Genomic DNA, 18,932 nt, shown 5'->3' with positions numbered 1-18,932 from the left:
GCGCTAGGGGTCGTCGAACGCGAGCCAGGCGCCTTCCAGTGTGTTTCTGATCCTATGCAATCAACGATTCCAACCAGATGCTTCAAGAAGTGTGATGGTGATCAGCACCCAGGGAAACGTCTCAGGTTCCGTTCCGAATACGCTCAGAGCGAAACCTGAGCAAACGCTTCAGGCGTCGAGGCCTGCCACCAGGGCCGTCTCTGCAGCGCTTGACTTCTGCGCTGGAGTTGCAGCAGCCGTTTCAGGTATATCTGTTCCCGGGGGATATTTTCCCCCTTTCATGTCATTCAGCAACCGCTTAAGTCCAAAAGCTGGCACAGATACTCTTTCGGTGAGCAATCAGGAGTCAACCAGGGAAGACGCGGACGCTGTGCTTTCGACGGCAGCCGCTTCGCTGGCAACGGACCTCGAGTACGGCTCCGCGACAGAGAGGCACCACGAGAACATCGATCCTATTCGCCCAGTGACGCGAGACTCTGGCGCATTCGTCGAGAACTATCCAAGTGGAACACGGGAGGTGGCAATCGCTTTCGAAGGAGTGACGTTGTCTGCGAGCACCCAGGCGGCGGGGACGACTCGACCCATACTTCGGAATATCTGTTTCGAAGTACGCGACGGAGAGACGGTGTTTATCATCGGCCCGTCAGGAGCTGGCAAGTCTCGACTTCTTCGACTGGTGAACCGCTTAGAGGAGCCTTCAGGTGGTCAAGTCCGGCTGTGGGGCACACCAGTGCCAGCGTACCCTCCAGGCGAGTTACGGGGCAAACTAGTAGGTTTTCTGAGCCAGCAACCTGCATTGCCGTGTTTGGCACATAGGAGGCCTGGTTTGCTGGAGGCACTCCGCCGACTTGTAACGCGAGAAACGCTTTGGGAGCTGGTCCTCGGCAAACGCCGACAACGCTCGAGCGCGAACACGGAGGAACCAGCAAAGTCGGCGCTCGAGACGCTCGTTCGTTTGGGAGTTGTATCGCGGACAGAGCTTGAACAGCGACTACCGGAAGCACTGCATATAGCTGGCTTATCGCGAACGATTCTGGATCGACCGCTAGCCGCCTTGTCAGGGGGTGAGCGAGCTCGCCTCGGCCTCACGCGAGTGCTTTTGCAGCAACCACGAATCCTACTGCTGGACGAGGTCACTTCAAGTCTGGACGCAGCAACAGCGGCTCAAGTATTGCAACGTTTATCGGACTGGAAAGAACGCATCCGGGCCACAATACTCATAGTGACGCACAGACTCTCGGAGGTTACCGACGGCCAGCTCATTCTTGTGCGGGACGGGGAGCTGTTCTTACGCGGTGACGCGCGTGCGCTGCTCGGTACCGCCGATACAGCGGCCAGCATTCATCGGCTTTTGACTGGGGAGTCATTGGGAGCAACAAAATAGAGCCGCAGATCGGGAAGCGAGCATTCACAGTCGAAGGTGTCTTGGTGAGAAGGCAGGCCGCACGGCACGAACGAGCACAGCACCAGAGCTCAGCGCGCTCCTGCTGCTGGGCCTTGAGAAGCCGTACGAGAGCCTGCACGACTGCACTTGTACCTGGTCGAGGATTCTTGCCTTGTTCGACGGCGTGCGGCAGTCAACGCGCTCTGACCTGGACATTCACTTCGTTGTTCAGACCTGGGGTCGGAAGCGTTCGTGTTTTGCATCCGTCGCCCATTCATGGAGTCCACGAGCAGTGCCGACACGGCCGGCGCCCTGCCTGTCAGTCTTGGTCAACTTGCTGTCGCTTACGGTTTCATGCTACTGTCAGTTATGGCGATATGGCTGTTTGAGATTGGCATCGAACTGGATATGGTTTGGGCGTCCCTTCGTGCCGCAGTCCAGTTGTTGCTCGTAGGGCTCGTCTTGCGCTGGATTTTCGCTGCAAACCTACCATTGCTTGTGTTCTTGGCAGTAAGCATCATGACTTTGGTTGCTGCCTGGACAGCTTCACAGCGCATGCACCGACCAATACCGGGTATGTTCGTCGCCGTGCTAGTCTCGCTTCTCAGTGGTGCAGGTTTCGTGATCGTGCAAACAACTTGGACCGTCATCGGAGTGAAACCTTTCTGGATGCCGCGTTACTTTATCCCGCTCTCCGGTATGATTCTCGGGAACGCCATGAACACAGTAGCGTTGTTGGGCGAACGACTCCAGTCCGAGGTATCCTCGCACGAGAAAGAGATCGAGGAACTCCTCAGCATAGGTGCCAGTCCAAAACAAGCGATCGCACCGGCACTTCGAGCCTCCTTGCGCTCGGCACTGATTCCGGTCGTGAACTCGATGCTGACGGTAGGCCTTGTCTCTTTACCAGGCATGATGACGGGGCAGATTGTCGGTAACGGTTCCACGGACACAGCAGCGCGTTATCAAATCGTTGTGTATTATATGATCACAGCAGGTAGTACGCTTTCTGCATCCTTACTGGCTTTGTTGACGTACGGCAAGTTTTTCGATCATAACTCCTGGAGGCTTGTGCGCGAAACGTACACATCTGGTGCTAGTTGAACGAAAGTGGTAGCCCAGAAGAAAACCCATGATGTGGAACATGAGAACCAACAAGAACGTAAACAAGTTTGCGGCAACAAACACGTGCGTGCACTGGACCTGCTCTAGGTGAAGCAGTACCGGGAACAACCCGAGCAAGAGCGGTGGTGCATACGGAAAGCGTTCACGAGCGGATAGCGCTGTAGCGATGTGGTATGGAAGTAGCGAAAGCAGTCGCTTTCGCTGCTTCAAGTCAACGAGGACTCGGCAGGGTATGCAGTTGCTCTCCGGGGGCAACAGTCACGTACAAGCAGTTTGCGTGCGCGGGTCTAGTTTATGTATCGTTGGATTTAGATATCATGCATATACCATGAGGCTTCTACGTTGAAGACTTTGTCTCAGTCGCCAAGTTCGCAGTATCTCGTACCTTTATACACCCGATCCTTGCACCATGAGGCTTCTTCGTTGAAGACTGTGCCTCAGTCGCCAAGTTCGCAGTATCTCGTACCTCTATACACCCGATCCTTGCACCATGAGGCTTCTACGTTGAAGACTTTGTCTCAGTCGCCAAGTTCGCAGTATCTCGTACCTTTATACACCCGATCCTTGCACCATGAGGCTTCTTCGTTGAAGACTGTGTCTCAGTCACCAAGTTCGCAGTATCTCGTACCTTTATACACCCGATCCTTGCACCATGAGGCTTCTTCGTTGAAGACTGTGCCTCAGTCGCCAAGTTCGCAGTATCTCGTACCTTTATACACCCGATCCTTGCACCATGAGGCTTCTTCGTTGAAGACTGTGCCTCAGTCGCCAAGTTCGCAGTATCTCGTACCTCTATACACCCGACCCTTGCACCATGAGGCTTCTACGTTGAAGACTGTGCCTCAGTCGCCAAGTTCGCAGTATCTCGTACCTCTATACACCCGATCCTTGCACCATGAGGCTTCTACGTTGAAGACTGTGCCTCAGTCGCCAAGTTCGCAGTATCTCGTACCTTTATACACCCGATCCTTGCACCATGAGGCTTCTACGTTGAAGACTTTGTCTCAGTCGCCAAGTTCCCCGCTTCATCAGCGTACTCGATACCGCAATGGAAGCGTCTCGGGAGAATGCCGTAGTGTCGGCCGCAGTGATCCACCGCTTCGAGATGCCGAGTCTGGATGTTCCTCCAGTCTGGTGTTTACCGAGAAGCTTTGTTCGTTCGCGCTCAGTGTCGGGATCGGCTGCTCTGTTCAGCTACGTCCCAGCAGCAACAGCGAAGTATACGTGTCTGCATGCAACAACCAGAGACGAGTAGCGTGCTGAAAAGCGCAGCAGAGACGCTTTCAGACCGGGGGAGGGCGCTTGCGAGTCGTGCACCGCCACGCCAGATTGAGTGGTCCTTTACAGCGAAACAGGACGCATACGATCCACAATTAAAACCTAATGGTTATATCTCACTGCTGGTGGCCGAGAACGCGCTCAGTGCGGGACCCGTCTTAGCCCAGTTTCAGCGGGAACGCAGCGACGTATTGCCGCGCAACGAGTGCCTTCAGTACGACTACATGTTCGGCGAGTTACGCTTTCGCAAGGCACTTAGCCAACTCTTTCGAGAGCATATATTTGCAGCTTCGAAAGGCGGCCCAGCAAGTGCAGCCAACCCCGATAACTACCTGTGTGCCGTTGGTGCAAGCGCTGTACTTGACCTGGTATTCAGTGCCCTGTGTGACGATGGTGATGCCGTGTTGATTCCGGCACCGTATTATCCGGGATTTGACTTTGACCTGAGCTGCCGTGCAAAGTGCATACCCGTACCTGTACAAACAGCGCTCCATAACCACCACCGTCTGACAAGGGATGCGCTTGAAACTGCGGACCGGACCTGTAGAGCGAGCGGGCAACGACCGCGAGTGTTGCTCCTGCACAGTCCCGGGAATCCAACGGGCAATATTCTATCGACAGAAGAACTAGAGCTTTCCATTCAATGGTGTCGATCCCATGGCATGCACCTGGTGAGCGACGAGGCGTACGCGCTCTCGGTCTTCCAGAGCCATGCGGGGCGTTTTCGTTCCGTAGCGGACGTTTTGGCCGTCCAGGGTCTCGGCAACGATGTGCATGTCGTATGGACGTTTAGTAAGGACCTCTGTATGAGTGGCATGCGATGTGGGGTTCTCTTTACGGAGAACCAGGCTCTGTTGCAGGCGATTCGAGCACCGTGTTTGTTTTCGTCGCCCAGTCGGGATACGCAGGCAGTGCTTTGCCGAATGCTGAGTGACGAGCAATGGTTGCACAAGTTTTTCGTCGCAAACCAACGACGACTAGAGGAAGCGTATCAGGTGGCTGTTCAAGCGATTCAAACCAGTCTTGGGGCAGAGCAGGTGCGCATCTATCCCAGCCAGGCTGGATTCTTCGTATGGATTGGCTTGCAGAGATTTCTTCGCGAGGCGACCTGGGAAGCGGAGTTGGAACTTGCTGAGCGACTCTTTCGAGAAGCGCGAGTGTTGATCTATCCGGGTCGTGTTTGCCATGCTCCTGAACCCGGGTGGTATAGATGTTGCTTCTCGGCAGTTGAGGATACGCAAACGCTACAAGTTGCATTCGAGCGCATTGCTTGTGTTCTTTGCCCTTCCAAAAGCAGTGCACCATCATCTCGTGTGTGCTGAGTCGTGTGTTTCGCATGCAAGGAGGATACCAGGCAAACTGGCGTGTGCTGTTATCTTCGGGAAGTATACGTGTTCCTCGGGGTTTCTCTGATTCGTAGCTCCATGCAAGGCTGCTTTCGATCGGTCGCTTCACTTGTCATGCGGCTGTTCGGATGGAGTGCTCGCTAACGATACGAGGCCCATACGATAGCACTAGTCGACGGTATAGCGATGGCGCAATGTTGTACAGGACTCGTGACGAAATCTCCGCCATTGCGAGAATGGGGTGTCCTAGAGCGGCCTCAAGCAGACCTGACCTGGCTGTTCCCAGAGAAGAGATATACAGGCGTCGCGATCGTGGACGAGCTATCGAGAGAATCCACGTGCTTGCAAAGTCAGAGGTGCTCTGCAAGAGACAGTACTGGCATCGTCGCTGTCAGGAGGATCGTGTTTGACGCTTACGACACCGCCTAGGTGCCATCTGAGAACAAGCTCGTATACGTTGCCTGTGCTAAAGAATGAAGTATTCCTTGGAATGCACCTGCTTCGTCTCTCGTGCCTCCTTATTCCAAAGGTTCCTTGAACACGCTAGTCCGCCGACGTTTGCTCCCGACACAAGACCACGCACGTTGTGCTCTTCCAGCCGCAGACGACACCGACACCGACACCGACACCAGACGCAGAGTTTCTCCTCGCTCTCCATCATGTATTATGCGAGAACCTTTCCGCGGCAGCCGGTAACCGTACATACGATGGTAAGATCAACGACTCTTCGGGCTCGCTTCGCTGGCGGAGCTATAGATTACATCCTTCATGCGAGTACGGAGGCTACGGTAACTGCCATCTTCCTCGGAAACAGCACTGGCAGCACCGGGTCCAGACATGCCGCCAGGTGTCCCGAGTGATCGGCCCGCTCCCAATCCCGAACTGTTAGACTCTATCAGTGCCCGAACGAGGTGCCATGCTGGCTTATTGTTGTCACCATTCTCAAGCATGGCCTGATAAAGCGCATCACGCTCTTCACTAAGCTTGTCTTGCCGTTTCTTCGTCTCGACACGTTTCTCCTGGCATGTTTTCTCCCAGGCCTGGTGCATCTTTTCCCACACTTGCACGGCTGCTTCGCGAGACTTTTGACGGACTTCTCGTTCAGTTTCATCGCGTTCGCGGATGCGCTGTGCCCGCGCCCGAGATGCCTCCTGTACAGCGTCGCGTCCACTGGTTGAGTCGCCCTCGATCGCAAACGTCGAACCTCCAGCGCCCTTCCATAGCTTCCCATCGACAGATGATCTTCCAACAGGGAACTCTTTTTCGTCTTGATCAAAAGGTGTACGCACCGTGCCTGCCGTAGAAACCGGAAGCGTGGTGATTGCGTCACTTTCGACGCCTTCGTTTGGCAGAAAAACGTCGCCGCCCCCGGTGCCATCGTTCACCGGCGTGCTTGTGGAGAACGCATTCTCTCCGAGCTCTTCCTGAACAAGCGACTGAAAGGCATCAGCCTCACCCGCACTGGCAGAAGGTGGCTGCGTCATAAGTTTGATGTTTTTTGCGGCAATAGAGCGTCCACTTGATGCACAAAGTTCCAACACAAACTTGCGCACACCGAAACGTGTGTGTATACCAGAACGTGTCTATTCACCTGAAGACGTCTTATATGAAGAGAAACGCAAGTGCGCACTTTGTACCGAAACTCGTCTGTGCACCTGGACACGTGCTTCACAGAGAAACCTGCTTGCGCACTTTGAGAATTGTTCCTGCCGACACCTGTGTGAGCACCTGAACACGTGCTCTATAAAGAACGGTTTTAATACCAAAGCGAATCTGTTCACCTGAACACGTGCTCTAGAAAGAAACGTTTGTGTACGCTTGAAAACAAGTTTCACAAAACGTTTGCGCAGTAGCGTGTGTCTCTTTGTCGGGCATCCCGATACGTCGACGTGTATTGAACGCTACGACCAGTTTACGCTACTGGGGAGGTTTCCGCAGGTGCGCCTGCACCAAAGACTGCACAGGCAAGGCTGGGCGTAGCGTTGCGTTCCTTACAAGCACAAAAAGCCTGATAAGAGACAACTTGGAGACAGAGTTCAAGGTTCATAGCCTTTGTTCTTTGCAAGTGAGCGGGCAGGTTGGGTCACTTGCGCTTGGTAGAGAGGCGCTCCCTGCGTGATCTGATCGAACGCTGACGAATGCGACTTTCGCTTGGTGACTGCGACACGAACTGTACTGTCAGTATGCATTTATTGCTATGAATCAGGGACAGCAGCCGTAAATTCGTTGCGTATTTCGACTCCGCGTCACGTCGTGCTGCAAACGTGCATATGTCGTGCAGCACCGCTAACGCAAAAGTTTGGCGTGATTGAGCAGCGTCGTTTTGCGCTGAATATGATATTCGATAGATCACAGGTACGATCTGCTGCACTTTTCATACTCGTTCGTTGTGCAGCGTGCAACAGCGCCGAGGCTCGCTTCTCTGAAATAGGCGAGAAGCGAGACGTTAAACTAGTATCTGAGGAGCGAGTTTTTGCGGCACCGTTTTTGACATCGGTGCCGAGCGCACGAAACCTTTGTCGCTGGTAGGTCGTTCATGACGGCCTTGGCGAGCAGTCCGCATGGACTGGTGCCTCCGGGGCGTCGAAACGGCCCACGCAGGCCCCTGGAACACGCGGGCCATGCAGCAGCCTCGCGGAACAAACGCCCTGGATGCTCGGTGTGCAGCGCGGCACCGCAGCAGGTAAACACGACATTTACAAGAGGCGCTCTGCCTATTTTTTATGCGAGTTAGATAATTTCTCTAAAAGAGCGGGCATGATCTCAAACAGGTCACCGACGAGGCCGTAGTCGGCTGCTTGGAAAATCGGGGCCTCTGGGTCATTATTGATGGCGATGATGACCTTGCTGTCTTTCATGCCCGCAAGGTGCTGGACGGCACCACTCACGCCCACGGCGATGTAGAGCTCTGGTGCAACAACCTTGCCTGTCTGCCCGACCTGAAGTTCATTGGCACACATGCCGGCATCAACAGCCGCCCGCGTGGCGCCAACGGCTGCCCCCAGACGGTCTGCAAGCTCCATCACAAAGGCTTGAAAGTGCTCGGCGTCGCGGAGGCCACGGCCACCGGTAACAACGATGTGGGCGCTTTCCAAGCGCGGCCTTTCGGCGTTAGCGCCCGTCTGCTGCAACCACTCCACGGCTGGCGGTGCGGCGTCTTGGAGATACTGCCTTGCCTTGTCTGTGATGTCGAGTTCAGTTGGACAGGCGTCATCGTGGCGAAGTTGCGCGGCCTCGAAAGCGGTACCCCGAATAGTCGCCCAGCAACGCCATCCAGTCTTAGATGACGGTTCAGAGGGAGGTACCAAGCGTACGCGGGCCAGAATGCTCCCCGCATACAACGGACGCACGAATTCCCATGGCGAACACACCTGCATGATATCTGAGAGCGGCTGGATGCCCAGGATACCTGCTGCGCGTGGTAGAATATTTTTGCCAAAAGTACTCCCGCCAGTGAACACGTGCGAATAGCCTTGCTCTGCACTCCAGCGGGCAATGACAGGGGCCAGCATCTCGGCAACGGGATACCTGCAGTGCCCATCACAAACGAGAACGAGTCGCGATACACCGTCAACCTGAGCGAGCTGTTTTAGAACCGCCCCCATATCTGAATCCACGCGATCGAAGACGAGAACCTCAATATGTCCAGTTTGTTTGGCGTCGTTGCCGTTGCTCGACAACGTGCCCCCGCATACCTGCTGGGCTGCTCGTAATGCAGCCCAGGTTGCAGGCGCGACATTCCCGCGGGCATGCTCTGCTAAAACGAGAACCGAAGGAGAAACGCGTGCATCTGCAAAGCCCCTGGTAAAGTGCTCCAGGTAACGTCGCGTTTCTAACCGCCGGTCATGCTTACGCGCTGATCGAAACTGGAGCACTCGAGTTGCCGGCGTCAAGTCGCTGCCTAGAGTAGGAGCCCGCTCGGCATACCTGGCCGCCAATGCCGAATAACTAGCTTCGTATGGCGGTATTCGCTGGTGCACCAGAGCCGCACATGCGCCAGTCCCATGCCTTGTTGTCTCCGCCAACTGCAAAGTTTCTGTGGTGCTCGCGTGCTGCACGTCAGTGGTAGGCCGCTCGTCCGGGTAGTCCACACCGCAGCTGCAGCTCCGTTTGACGACACGCGTACCGCTGTAACGCTGGTGTGCGCACGCTTTCCACAGCTGAGAGAGCGAATGTTTCAATGCAGCGGCACTCGTCCCACGAAAAGAGGCCAAAAGATTGCGCTCCCGGCAACGTCGGAGGCACCTGTCCATAGTCCAGAGTGTACCCCGCCTCGGAGAGCACGCGAGGCTCTCTCCACAGCTGCGTTCGTCCGCCGCTACAGAGACGCACCTGGTGCACAAGACTCTCCCCCGAGATAGGTCTTGCTTGATCGCACGAGTGAGCGAGCTCCAAACCAGCGTCATAGCAGCGGGCAGCTAGACAGCGTTTGCTCACTCGCGAGTTGCGCAACGAATGCACAAAAGCCTCGTTCAACAGTAAGCCCAACACGGCAGGTAATACGAACGGCGTTGCGGGGACAACTCGCGTTCCAAGGCAAGCTCTCTATTGCCAAATGAGGAGCATACTCCTTGTGGTCTTTCATCTCAGTTGTGTTTCACACCCAGGTGCTTGTCATCGAATGCATGTTCGCGGTTTGTAGCTGATGCATTTGAAGTGCGCTCATTTGAAGAAAAAGAATCCAGGGGAGAAGCATGGACGTGGTAGTCGGAGATCCCGCAGGGATGCCATCGCCGGCTGCTGGAAAAAAACCGAAAAAATCCTCTCTCACCGACCATCGAATAAAGAAGAGCGATTAACGAATAGGAAGAACAAGACGGAGAAGAGGGGAGACAGACGATGAAAAGCGTTTGCCCAACGGGATGCAAACGAGACTTGGACGGCATCGAGGCCACAACTTCGAGGAGTCCCTGCAAAGTTAGGTTCAACCAGAGGCTGCAAACGCGAGGAGTTCACCAACCGAGACTGTATCAATATCAGACGATATGTGATGTTGAAGACACGGGACCTAATAAGCTGATGCAATCCAACTTTGTGGGGCAGTCTCTCAGGCTCAAACTGTGCCTGGATGAACAGAAAGCGCGAACAAGCGACAGGTTCGAAAACACTGGGAGGCGCCTGTGTGCGTAGCGATTCATGAACGCTCCCGGGAACGTGAAACGTGCGCTCGCCACTGCGCGTGGATTCTCCAACACACGCGCTCTGTTGTGCGTATATCTTATCTGAAACTCGTGTCAAGCGTATCGAAATAGCACGTAAAGCTACACGTGGATAATGGTTCACTCCAGACTGTGCGGTTGTAGTGAACAGAGGCTGTACTTGGCGTTCGCGTCGCTGGGTGTCCGCAGCCACAGCTCCTTGCGAACAGTTGCCGCGGGCACTCGACCTCAGTACCAGCCGATCCCGAGCAGTCGACCAGCTTGGCGGCTTTCGAAACTAGCCTGCCGACGCTACTCCGTGACGCATTCGGGCTGTGCAAGTCGTCTCGGAACACGATGCTGTGCGGTAGTGCGACAGGAAGCGGCTTCGCAACGTGCTGTGTTGGTCGGTCTCGAGGCCGCCGACTTTCGCCACCCACTGGATGCGCTTGCAACGCGCCAAATGGACTTTTTGACACGAATCACCGGTTTAGGTGCACTCATTCGGAGGGTTATTGGCCCCGTGGCGGAGCAGGTGCTTGAAATAGAAAATATCTCGTCAGGTGTTTTAGTTGGCCCCGAGCAGCTACCCTCGTTGTATGCTCTGCTCACCGAGGCTTGTGAGATTCTGCATATCGACGTTCCTGACCTGTACATTCGTCAAAACCCGATACCGAACGCGTACACCCTCGCTATTAATGGACAGCGTCCGTTCATCGTGCTGCACTCGGCGTTGCTGGATATGGGACTGACGGCATCCGAACTGCAGACCGTCATCGCGCACGAGCTGGGCCATCTCAAGTGTGAGCACGGAATCTGGATCACGACGGCGAACCTGCTTCTACTCGCTCTGGGACAACTGGGGGAACTCGGTCGATCACTTGCAACCATGTTGGGTCGTCGTATTTTCAGCTGGCTGCAGGCTGCCGAGCTCAGCTGTGACCGTGCCGCGCTGCTTGTAATGCAGGACCCTCGCCTCGTTATCAGTGTGCTCATGAAGCTGTCAGGTGGTTCGGCGACGTGGGCTTCGGAAATGAATCCGGATGCATTTCTGCAACAGGCTACTCGCTTGGATTCGGTGAGTCGAACTCGTCTCGGTCGCCAAGTTCGACAACGGATGCAGCGCAGCGCGACGCATCCGTTGCCGGTGGTGCGCGCTCGCGAGCTCGATCGCTGGGCGCACTCTGTGGAGTACCAACGACTTTTGGCTGGGGGCCAGCGGCGCGCCAGCCGCGATCAGATGAGGAAAGCGGAAGTGGGGAAGCGAGACCCACCTCCTAAATCCTCCTGACAATCGCTGGGATGTGACTTTGGAGCAGGGCGCATGTGCTCGACCCGGTCGTATACGAGCATCGCTGCATATCGCGGGCCATGCGCTGGGCCTGGTTTCCCTTGTGTCTTACTTGAGCCGCTGCGATCACGTCGTTCATATGCGGTCTTTTGCAGACGATACTGAGTAAGTATCGACGAGGATCGGACAGCCAAGTTCAAAAGGTGGCGCTGTCCACGGCTGCATCAAGCCGACGCTGTGCATCATGCGAAATGCCTCAAACACTGCCTATCATTTTCGATCAGATGAGCGCGCGTAGCTGAACGAAGGAATAAGACGCACAGAGTGCTGCGTAGTCGCGTATGCCTGGTCACCGAGTTGGTACGCCCAGTGTATGGATGTTGGTACATATGTAGCGCAGCGGATGCACTTGAATCAGGTTAACGTCATTGCCTGCTTCATTTTCGATTGCTGTGCCTCGTGATTCGATTTCTTCGTGGTGTTTTGCGTAAAAAATGTACATGTCATGAGCGAATTCAGATCTTGCTGTTGGCTTATCTTTAGCGCAAAAGTGTCCGGCTTGGTGTGCGCAAGATCAATCGCTGGTACGAGCGTTGATCACGGTACTCGATGTGCTTTGGAAAAGCTGGAACGTGCCTCTAACCGCCAACACCGAGATTCTCTTCTACCCGGTCCTGATCCGGACAGTAGAGTGCGGTGCTTCGGTCACGTGCAGGGCATCGGGGGCGTTTTTCGATGCCTCAGCTCGAGCTCGGTAGCCCAGGGCAGTAGTTCCGATGCAGGAGCGCGCGTTCCCGACTTCTTCGGCCGAGCATCGAGACGACGTTCGGCACGCTGCGCGACCACAGCGGCGCCGCGTTCTTTTTGAGCACATTCTGTGTTCTCTTTGGCGGTTGACACGTCGTTCCGTCCATCAAGGCTCTGTTTTAGAAGATAATGCTCAACTGGGATCAGCGGAACATACGCACTTCTGTGGAAACGCTGAAATGAAAACCCCGATAACCGATAGCACTCGCGCATCCCGGGGACGCCGAATGGATGCAACGATCTTTTACGAGAAAAAAGTGCGCCTGAACAATCGTCGTGCATTCGGCGCTCACACAGGTCGATCGGGATGGAACCAGCGACTCTTGCTGGTGCGCATACCCTTATCTGGTACCTAGATGTAGAGCAAACCGCTTCATTCGAGCATCGGGATCGGTGCACACGTGTCCGCAGAATGCTCATGGAAAGCACGCAAATCTGAATGCATGCGTGCATGCGTGCACGCGTGCGTGCGTGCATGTATGGCGGGATCGGCAGTCACGCGCATCCCGTACTCCGCAGCAGATCGCTGGGGCCTCGAGCGTTCACGATGTGTGCACTGTAGCGCATTGGTGCTGCGTGCCTTCGAGCTTCGCACTCGGATGCCGTTACTCCCATGTGTCCCGCGGATGCAGCATCCGTTGCGAGCGCCATGCTTGAGATTAGCATCGTGCGTTTAGAGCCTAATGTAGAGAATCAAATCCTACAGAATAAGCCTGCCCGGATACGGTGGTTCTTTTTCGCGTCGCACCGACAAGTACGTACACTGGGGCACGTGATCGTTTGCCGATACCCTGGGAACGCCCGCCTGTCCCCAGCGAATTGCGTACCCTTGCGTGCCATCGAATCCGCAGCCGTTTGGCATTCAGCCTGAGGCACCTATCGCCAGACCGCCATCGATCGTAAAGATGTGTCCAGTAATGTATGCAGCGGCGGGATCGGTGGCCAGGAAACGTACCAATCCGGCTACTTCCTCTGGTTGTCCAAGGCGGCCCAGGGGGATACCCTTCGCAATCTCATCCAATGGAAGACCATGCGTCATTTCGGTTGCAATGAAACCGGGTGCGACAGCATTCACGGTAACGCTCCGTGAGGCGCATTCTTTGGCAGCGGCCTTGGTGAGCGAAAGAACCCCGCCTTTCGCTGCCGCGTAGTTCGCCTGACCAGGATTGCCAATCTGGCCGACCACGGAGGATATGTTCACGATTCTACCAGAGCGTTGTTTGAGCATCAGCTTGCAGGATGCTTGAAGGCAAAGAAACACGCCAGTCAAGTTCAGATCGATTACCTGAGACCACTGCTCCTTCTTCATCCGCAGGAGCAGACCGTCGCGCGTGATCCCTGCGTTGTTGACGAGCACATCCAACCGCTTAAATCTCTCAACTGTTTGGGCGAACATCGCTTCAACCTGTTCTTGGTTGCTTACGTCTGCTTTCACGGCAATCGCTTCCCGGCCCATGGCCTGGATTTGTGCGACAACCTCGCTTGCAGCAGCTTCGGCGGACGCGTAGTTAACAACGACATCACAACCAGACCGAGCAAGCTCCAACGCGACGGCCCGACCGATACCCCGACTGCCACCAGTGACAAGCGCAACTTTCGGAACGTCTGCGACAGAGGCAACGAGGCCGCAGGCAGCCTTGCCAGTGGCAGAGCGTCTCAGACGAGCACGAAGCGTTGGTATGGCTGAGGCGGAGCCGGGTAGCGAACCACCGGCGCCCGGCCGTGCTCGTATGTAAGACCTTGCAATACGTGGCAGATCAAATACGTTACTTAGGGGTTTAGACACATTGAAGGTGGCGATTCCCGCAGGGTTCGCAAAGAGCAGCATCTTTCGCACGAGCACAGCAGCCAATACGCTTTCGACCAGGCGATGAAGGTGCGCCGCGCGCCTCAGGGCGCTCGCTGCAACCTGTTTTTTTCTTTTCGATGATGAACCGTTTACATTGACCATAGATCCCAGATTGCGGGATGCATACTGGTCTTCGGGAGAGCGTCTGTCATACTGTTGCATCTACGTTTTTGTTCCATGAAAGGTACCTCCTTTCGGACGTACTAGTCTTTTTGTATATTCTATCGGGCGCCGAGTGCCCGCTTTGACCTCCAGCAAAAGCGCTTATACGGCTGATGCCGATGCATCATAGAGGCAGAGCGGCTTTGCCATACCACTGAGGGATTCGGATCGAGGAAAGCTTCACCTGAAACGTGGTCGGGATTCCATATCATCCTGGGAGCATGCACTCTGCGCAGACAGAGGTACAGTGTAGTGTGGCGCGAAACGACTTTGTAGGAGTCCACTGCGACCAGCGCGATGCCCAGACGCAGCATACCCGTCCCCGGCCCGAGAATAAACTGCGTTTCGGTCGAGTTGCTCGAATATCACCACAGCACTGAGCACTGGGAAGATCATGAAGGACTGGTCTAGCAGACTCGTCCGGCTCGCAGGGCCTTCCGCCCGGAAAGTAAAGTTTCGACTACATGGAAATCTTGCCTCCCTTTTAATATGTATCATAGAGGGAGAAGAAATCGTTATCTCGTTGCAATTGAACTGCTAGTTCCTCTTCCTTTTTTGTGTAGCATGGTCGATGCGCGTACCTCCATATCTGGCGGGCATGATACATGACGTGCTTCTCGCCGTTGAAGTGAAACGCGATCCTGATCGTTAGCATTCTGCTCTAATGTACGAGTAGTATTCGCTCTGAAGCCGTAGCAAAGTATATTTTTTCGATTCCGTTGTGTTTCAACTCTCAAGAGAGTGTATTCAAGTCATTGTTCGCGGTTCATAGAAGAAGCAGTCAAAGGGGGTTCCTTTTTCAAAAAATAAAAAGGAAATGTACGTAAGTGGAAGTGGAGGATGCCGGAGGCCCAGTGTGTCGCCGGTTTCCAGAAAAAAAAAACCGAAAAACAGTGCCGAGTCCACAGGAACTGGAGAGGGCCAAGAAGCAAAAGATGGAAGCCCGACGCCAATGGCTGCAAGAAAGACGACAGTACGACGAGACAGAAGTGAAAGTCTGTATTCTTGGACATATCAAGGATCCGTACAGGGAAAAAGTGCGGGAGGCTATCAGAACCCATGACGAGTCGTACTCCTTGAGTATTGTAAAGGCCTCTTCAGGACTCATGCATTTGGTGAAGAGGATGTATCGCGACGTGACGGACATCTAAACAGTCGAAGTTCGGAAAGAATTATTCGACAAGACTTTTATTCGCCATCTGATGCTTGGTACAGCGGAAACGCGGAAGCAAGATGAGCTAGTGCACGCCCTCCACGAAAATCACACCGAATCCCGCTTCGGCGGTGCTCGATACAGGGGTGACTCGAGTGTTTACACCTACGGGGCGATGAAAACGTACGTCACGAACTTGAGGAACCATATGACCATGAAGCTCCAACGTTTCATCATACGCGCGGTGTTTGCACTCTATCCGGGCATCTCTCGCAAAGGAATATGGGCGATTATCGATGGCATCACGAACGATCGCAAGCATGAAGATGAGGTCGAATTCGTTGATGAGAAGAAGTCACACAGGAGCACGAATGAAGCTTCTGTAATCCGTGCGCCTATACAAGAGCACCGTGCGGTACTGGGGCTGGCGAATCAAGCAGCAAAGGTATCAGAGTTGAAAAAAGATAAGGAAAGACATTATCGCCTCATCCTGCGCTATTTCGTGTTTCTGGACCGTGAACTCGAACGCAAGGCGGAGATGAAGCCGAGTGAGGACAAGAGTGAAGAGTGGGAAAGACAGAAGGCTTTCCTAGCGGTGAAGCGCTTCAACGTCGTTCCGTTGTGCAACATCAAGTCACATTATGTGACTATCGACTCCGGCGTCCTTCATGGCATCATGAAGGGGATCTGTCCGGAGTTCGATGGAAGGCGGACAGAGTTCACCGGCGAAGCCCCTGACACGTACTGGAAGAGTCTCTTCGATTTCAGACGTCTCAAAAGTTAGCAGGCAAAAGGTATTCACGGGGATGATCGAAACCGATGGAGTAGCCCTGTGTGTAGACTGCAAGCGCTTGGAGGCGTTTCTTCCTATCGTGCCTTCGGCTTCGCCCATGACGAAGCATGAGGAAAACAGAGACGCGGATCCTGCGGCACTGAAAGTGCATGAGATAGACTTTGTCGTTGGCGCGGACCCCGGAAACACAAATATCATAACCATCGCTGTACCCAAGCGTGCCGAAGATGGTAAGGACGGTAACTTGCTTCAGAAAGACATGCGACTTTTGAGGTTCTCGAGAGCAAGATTCTATCGAGAATCGGGAATCATGAATGCAACGAAGAAAATTGAGACATGGAATGCAGGAATGAAGGATCACGTAGAAGCTTTGAGCGAGGTGACGAGCCGCGGAGCGGACTTTACAGCTTTTCTGAAATTCATGAATGTTCGTGTTGCTCATTGGGATGCGCTGCGGAATGAATATACAAAGCCTCGGTGGGCTCGTCTGTGTATGAATCTATATTGTGGGAGGCAACGGGCGTTCGCGAATTTTTTCAATGGGTTGAGTGCCCTCAAAGAGGATCAATGTCAGAGGCTCGTAGTGGCGTACGGAGCAGCGCGCTCGAAGACCCAAAAAGGGTGTACACCAGCTCCAACGACGAGAACGTATAAGGAGTACGCACGACGTTTTGTCATAGTACCTGTAGATGAGTTCCGAACATCGTATACACACCATGTACTGTGTTGTACACTTCAAAGGATCGAGATGGAAAAGTGCCAGAGGAGCCCTGACGAAATAGCAAAGTACGGACCGCTGACGGAGGAGCATATGGAAAGGTGGGCGAATGTTCGAGGACTACTCGCATTATTAAGTACAGTCAATGGCAAGAAACGTATGGAGTTTGTGAACCGAGATTTTAATGCCGCTATCAATATAAGGACATGTGCGGTGATGGAAAGAAGACCTTCAGAGTGGACACGAGAGCTTTTTCTTGGACAACCTCTCAAAGCGGAACTATATGAAAAAAAATGGAACCAGTAGTACGTGGCCGGTCGAGAAGGACGGGGAGGCGTCTGCACGACAGCTAGAAACGATTTTTCTGGGTCGACTTTCTCGCCACTATTCTACACCGCTGGTGGCGACGCCCGACATCAGAGCGTAGTTTGGCGGCTGCCACTACCGAACAGACCAACGAAAGGTCGAAAAGGGCTCATGGCTTCAAGTGCTGCTGCAGCTACCGCTCATGGGGAACGTACTCGCAGACTGCTTTGGAGCACGCAGTAGGGAAGCTTCACATCCGCTGCACTCCAGAAACGAAGATGAAAGCGCACAGCGCTGGTTGCAAACTGGTGTGGCATCGGTTCAAAGCATCCACTGGGACCGCGCTGTGCCTCAGCTGTTGAAGCACGGCGAGCGGGTTCGAGTGCTCTACGCTCGCTATGGCGGGGTGAAAACGTTTCCATCTTCGCTTCTGGAACACTTGCGGAGCCTGGAGCGACTGGATCTGTCCGAAAACGAGCTAGTCACGGTACCAGCTGCACTGCTATACGCCCTGCCGCGTCTTTGGTCGCTTAACCTGGCGCGAAATGCTATTGGTGACCTGCACACAACCGAACACCGCGCCAACTTGAGTGTACAAGCGCAGCACGAGCCAGACCCGGTGTCCGGTGTCAAGCCGACGTCGCCACTGCAGTGGCTATCGTTAAGCGATAATCGTCTGCCGTGCGTCCCTGATGCATGCAGGAACATCGTTTTTCCCTGCTTGCGGTATCTCAACCTCGCGGGAAATCACATCAGCTCTCTCCCGAAATGGCTGAGCAAATCCTTTCCAGCGCTTGAAGTGTTGATCCTATCCCGAAATGAATTGCAAACCTTAAATATCGAGTCGTTGCGGGGTTTGCAAAACTTGCGGCAGCTGTGTTTGGACCATAATCGTTTAGAATCGCTGCCCGTCGATCTCTTTATCGAACTCGGTGCTTTACAACGATTGGAACTGGAGGGTAATCGAGGGCACCTGGCTGAAGCGCCAACCGCAGCGCTCTCAGAAATGGTGGGGTTCACGGACTTTGACCAGCGTCGCCGCCAGGTTCAGAACAAACGATTATCGGCCACAGCTAGTTGATGATCTTGATTGCACGCCATTAACCAGAGTATTCCATGGACTTGCGTGTTCTGCAGTCCCCCAGAGCACAGTGAGTTGTGAACGCCTGGTCGCTGTAACTGTTGCGCTGATTCCTCAGCTGGGATGCGGCTCTGTTGGAGAGAGCTGCTTCCGGGGACCAGCTTCGAGTTAGCGATAGGGAGACCCTAACGTGCTACGCTCGACACGTGGAAGTGGAATGCTGACGCATTAGGGACAAGGCAGCGACTAGTGAGCCGCTCATCCACGCTCGTGAAGCCTAAAACCAGAGTAGGTACACGCTGCCGTTTCGAGATGACTGACGTTCCCGTTGAACCAGGACGGCGTAAAGGCAAGCGCTGAACGGAACCGCGGATGTCTGGAAGCGTCCCATGGGTCACCAAGTGCTGCACGCCAGCGCGTCGCCGTCAAAACAGTCAATGAGCGTGAAACCAGCGCACCTGCGACGGGATGGCTCCTACGATCGGAACTGGGGCATTTGTT

The 18,932-nt window shown here is 54.4% G+C and overlaps 7 protein-coding genes and 2 non-coding genes across 9 annotated transcripts, besides 2 other annotated features; 6 read left to right on the top strand and 3 right to left on the bottom strand.

Moving 5' to 3' along the window:
- Window positions 1-94: 94 nt before the first annotated feature.
- On the top strand, window positions 95-1,384 carry CYME_CMS401C (unknown ABC transporter ATP-binding subunit; the record flags this gene model as incomplete). The annotated part of the gene is made up of 1 exon (XM_005538946.1): window positions 95-1,384. One exon carries the CDS (start codon window positions 95-97, stop codon window positions 1,382-1,384), a length of 1,290 nt encoding a protein of 429 aa, XP_005539003.1.
- A 276-nt stretch (window positions 1,385-1,660) lies between these two features.
- CYME_CMS400C (unknown ABC transporter permease subunit) lies at window positions 1,661-2,488 on the top strand (the record flags this gene model as incomplete). Its single annotated transcript, XM_005538945.1, has 1 exon — window positions 1,661-2,488. One exon carries the CDS (start codon window positions 1,661-1,663, stop codon window positions 2,486-2,488), a length of 828 nt encoding a protein of 275 aa, XP_005539002.1.
- Window positions 2,489-3,627: 1,139 nt separating this feature from the next.
- CYME_CMS398C (1-aminocyclopropane-1-carboxylate synthase) lies at window positions 3,628-5,109 on the top strand (the record flags this gene model as incomplete). The annotated part of the gene is made up of 1 exon (XM_005538944.1): window positions 3,628-5,109. One exon carries the CDS (start codon window positions 3,628-3,630, stop codon window positions 5,107-5,109), a length of 1,482 nt encoding a protein of 493 aa, XP_005539001.1.
- Window positions 3,867-4,481: a sequence feature (possible transcribed region).
- Window positions 4,564-7,408, bottom strand: CYME_CMS397T. Its single transcript, XR_002461674.1, has one exon. It is a non-coding gene; the product is annotated as a hypothetical transcript (transcript).
- Window positions 6,845-8,921, top strand: CYME_CMS396T. The gene has a single exon (XR_002461673.1). It is a non-coding gene; the product is annotated as a hypothetical transcript (transcript).
- On the bottom strand, window positions 7,848-9,539 carry CYME_CMS395C (probable electron transport flavoprotein; the record flags this gene model as incomplete). The annotated part of the gene is made up of 1 exon (XM_005538943.1): window positions 7,848-9,539. The coding sequence occupies one exon, from the start codon at window positions 9,537-9,539 to the stop codon at window positions 7,848-7,850; it is 1,692 nt and encodes a 563-aa protein (XP_005539000.1).
- Window positions 9,540-10,407: 868 nt separating this feature from the next.
- Window positions 10,408-11,562, top strand: CYME_CMS394C (hypothetical protein, conserved; the record flags this gene model as incomplete). The annotated part of the gene is made up of 1 exon (XM_005538942.1): window positions 10,408-11,562. The coding sequence occupies one exon, from the start codon at window positions 10,408-10,410 to the stop codon at window positions 11,560-11,562; it is 1,155 nt and encodes a 384-aa protein (XP_005538999.1).
- Window positions 11,563-13,231: 1,669 nt separating this feature from the next.
- On the bottom strand, window positions 13,232-14,197 carry CYME_CMS393C (chloroplast 3-oxoacyl-[acyl-carrier protein] reductase orecursor; the record flags this gene model as incomplete). Its single annotated transcript, XM_005538941.1, has 1 exon — window positions 13,232-14,197. The coding sequence occupies one exon, from the start codon at window positions 14,195-14,197 to the stop codon at window positions 13,232-13,234; it is 966 nt and encodes a 321-aa protein (XP_005538998.1).
- A 241-nt stretch (window positions 14,198-14,438) lies between these two features.
- Window positions 14,439-17,406: a sequence feature (repetitive element).
- Window positions 17,407-17,552: 146 nt separating this feature from the next.
- On the top strand, window positions 17,553-18,431 carry CYME_CMS391C (similar to leucine-rich repeat-containing G protein-coupled receptor; the record flags this gene model as incomplete). Its single annotated transcript, XM_005538940.1, has 1 exon — window positions 17,553-18,431. The coding sequence occupies one exon, from the start codon at window positions 17,553-17,555 to the stop codon at window positions 18,429-18,431; it is 879 nt and encodes a 292-aa protein (XP_005538997.1).
- Window positions 18,432-18,932: the final 501 nt, after the last annotated feature.

This window comes from Cyanidioschyzon merolae, chromosome 19, assembly GCF_000091205.1.
Source record: "Cyanidioschyzon merolae strain 10D DNA, chromosome 19, complete genome".
Lineage (NCBI taxonomy): Eukaryota > Rhodophyta > Bangiophyceae > Cyanidiales > Cyanidiaceae > Cyanidioschyzon > Cyanidioschyzon merolae.
Note: the sequence above shows the minus strand (reverse complement) of the source record. Positions and strands in the feature narration are given on the sequence as shown.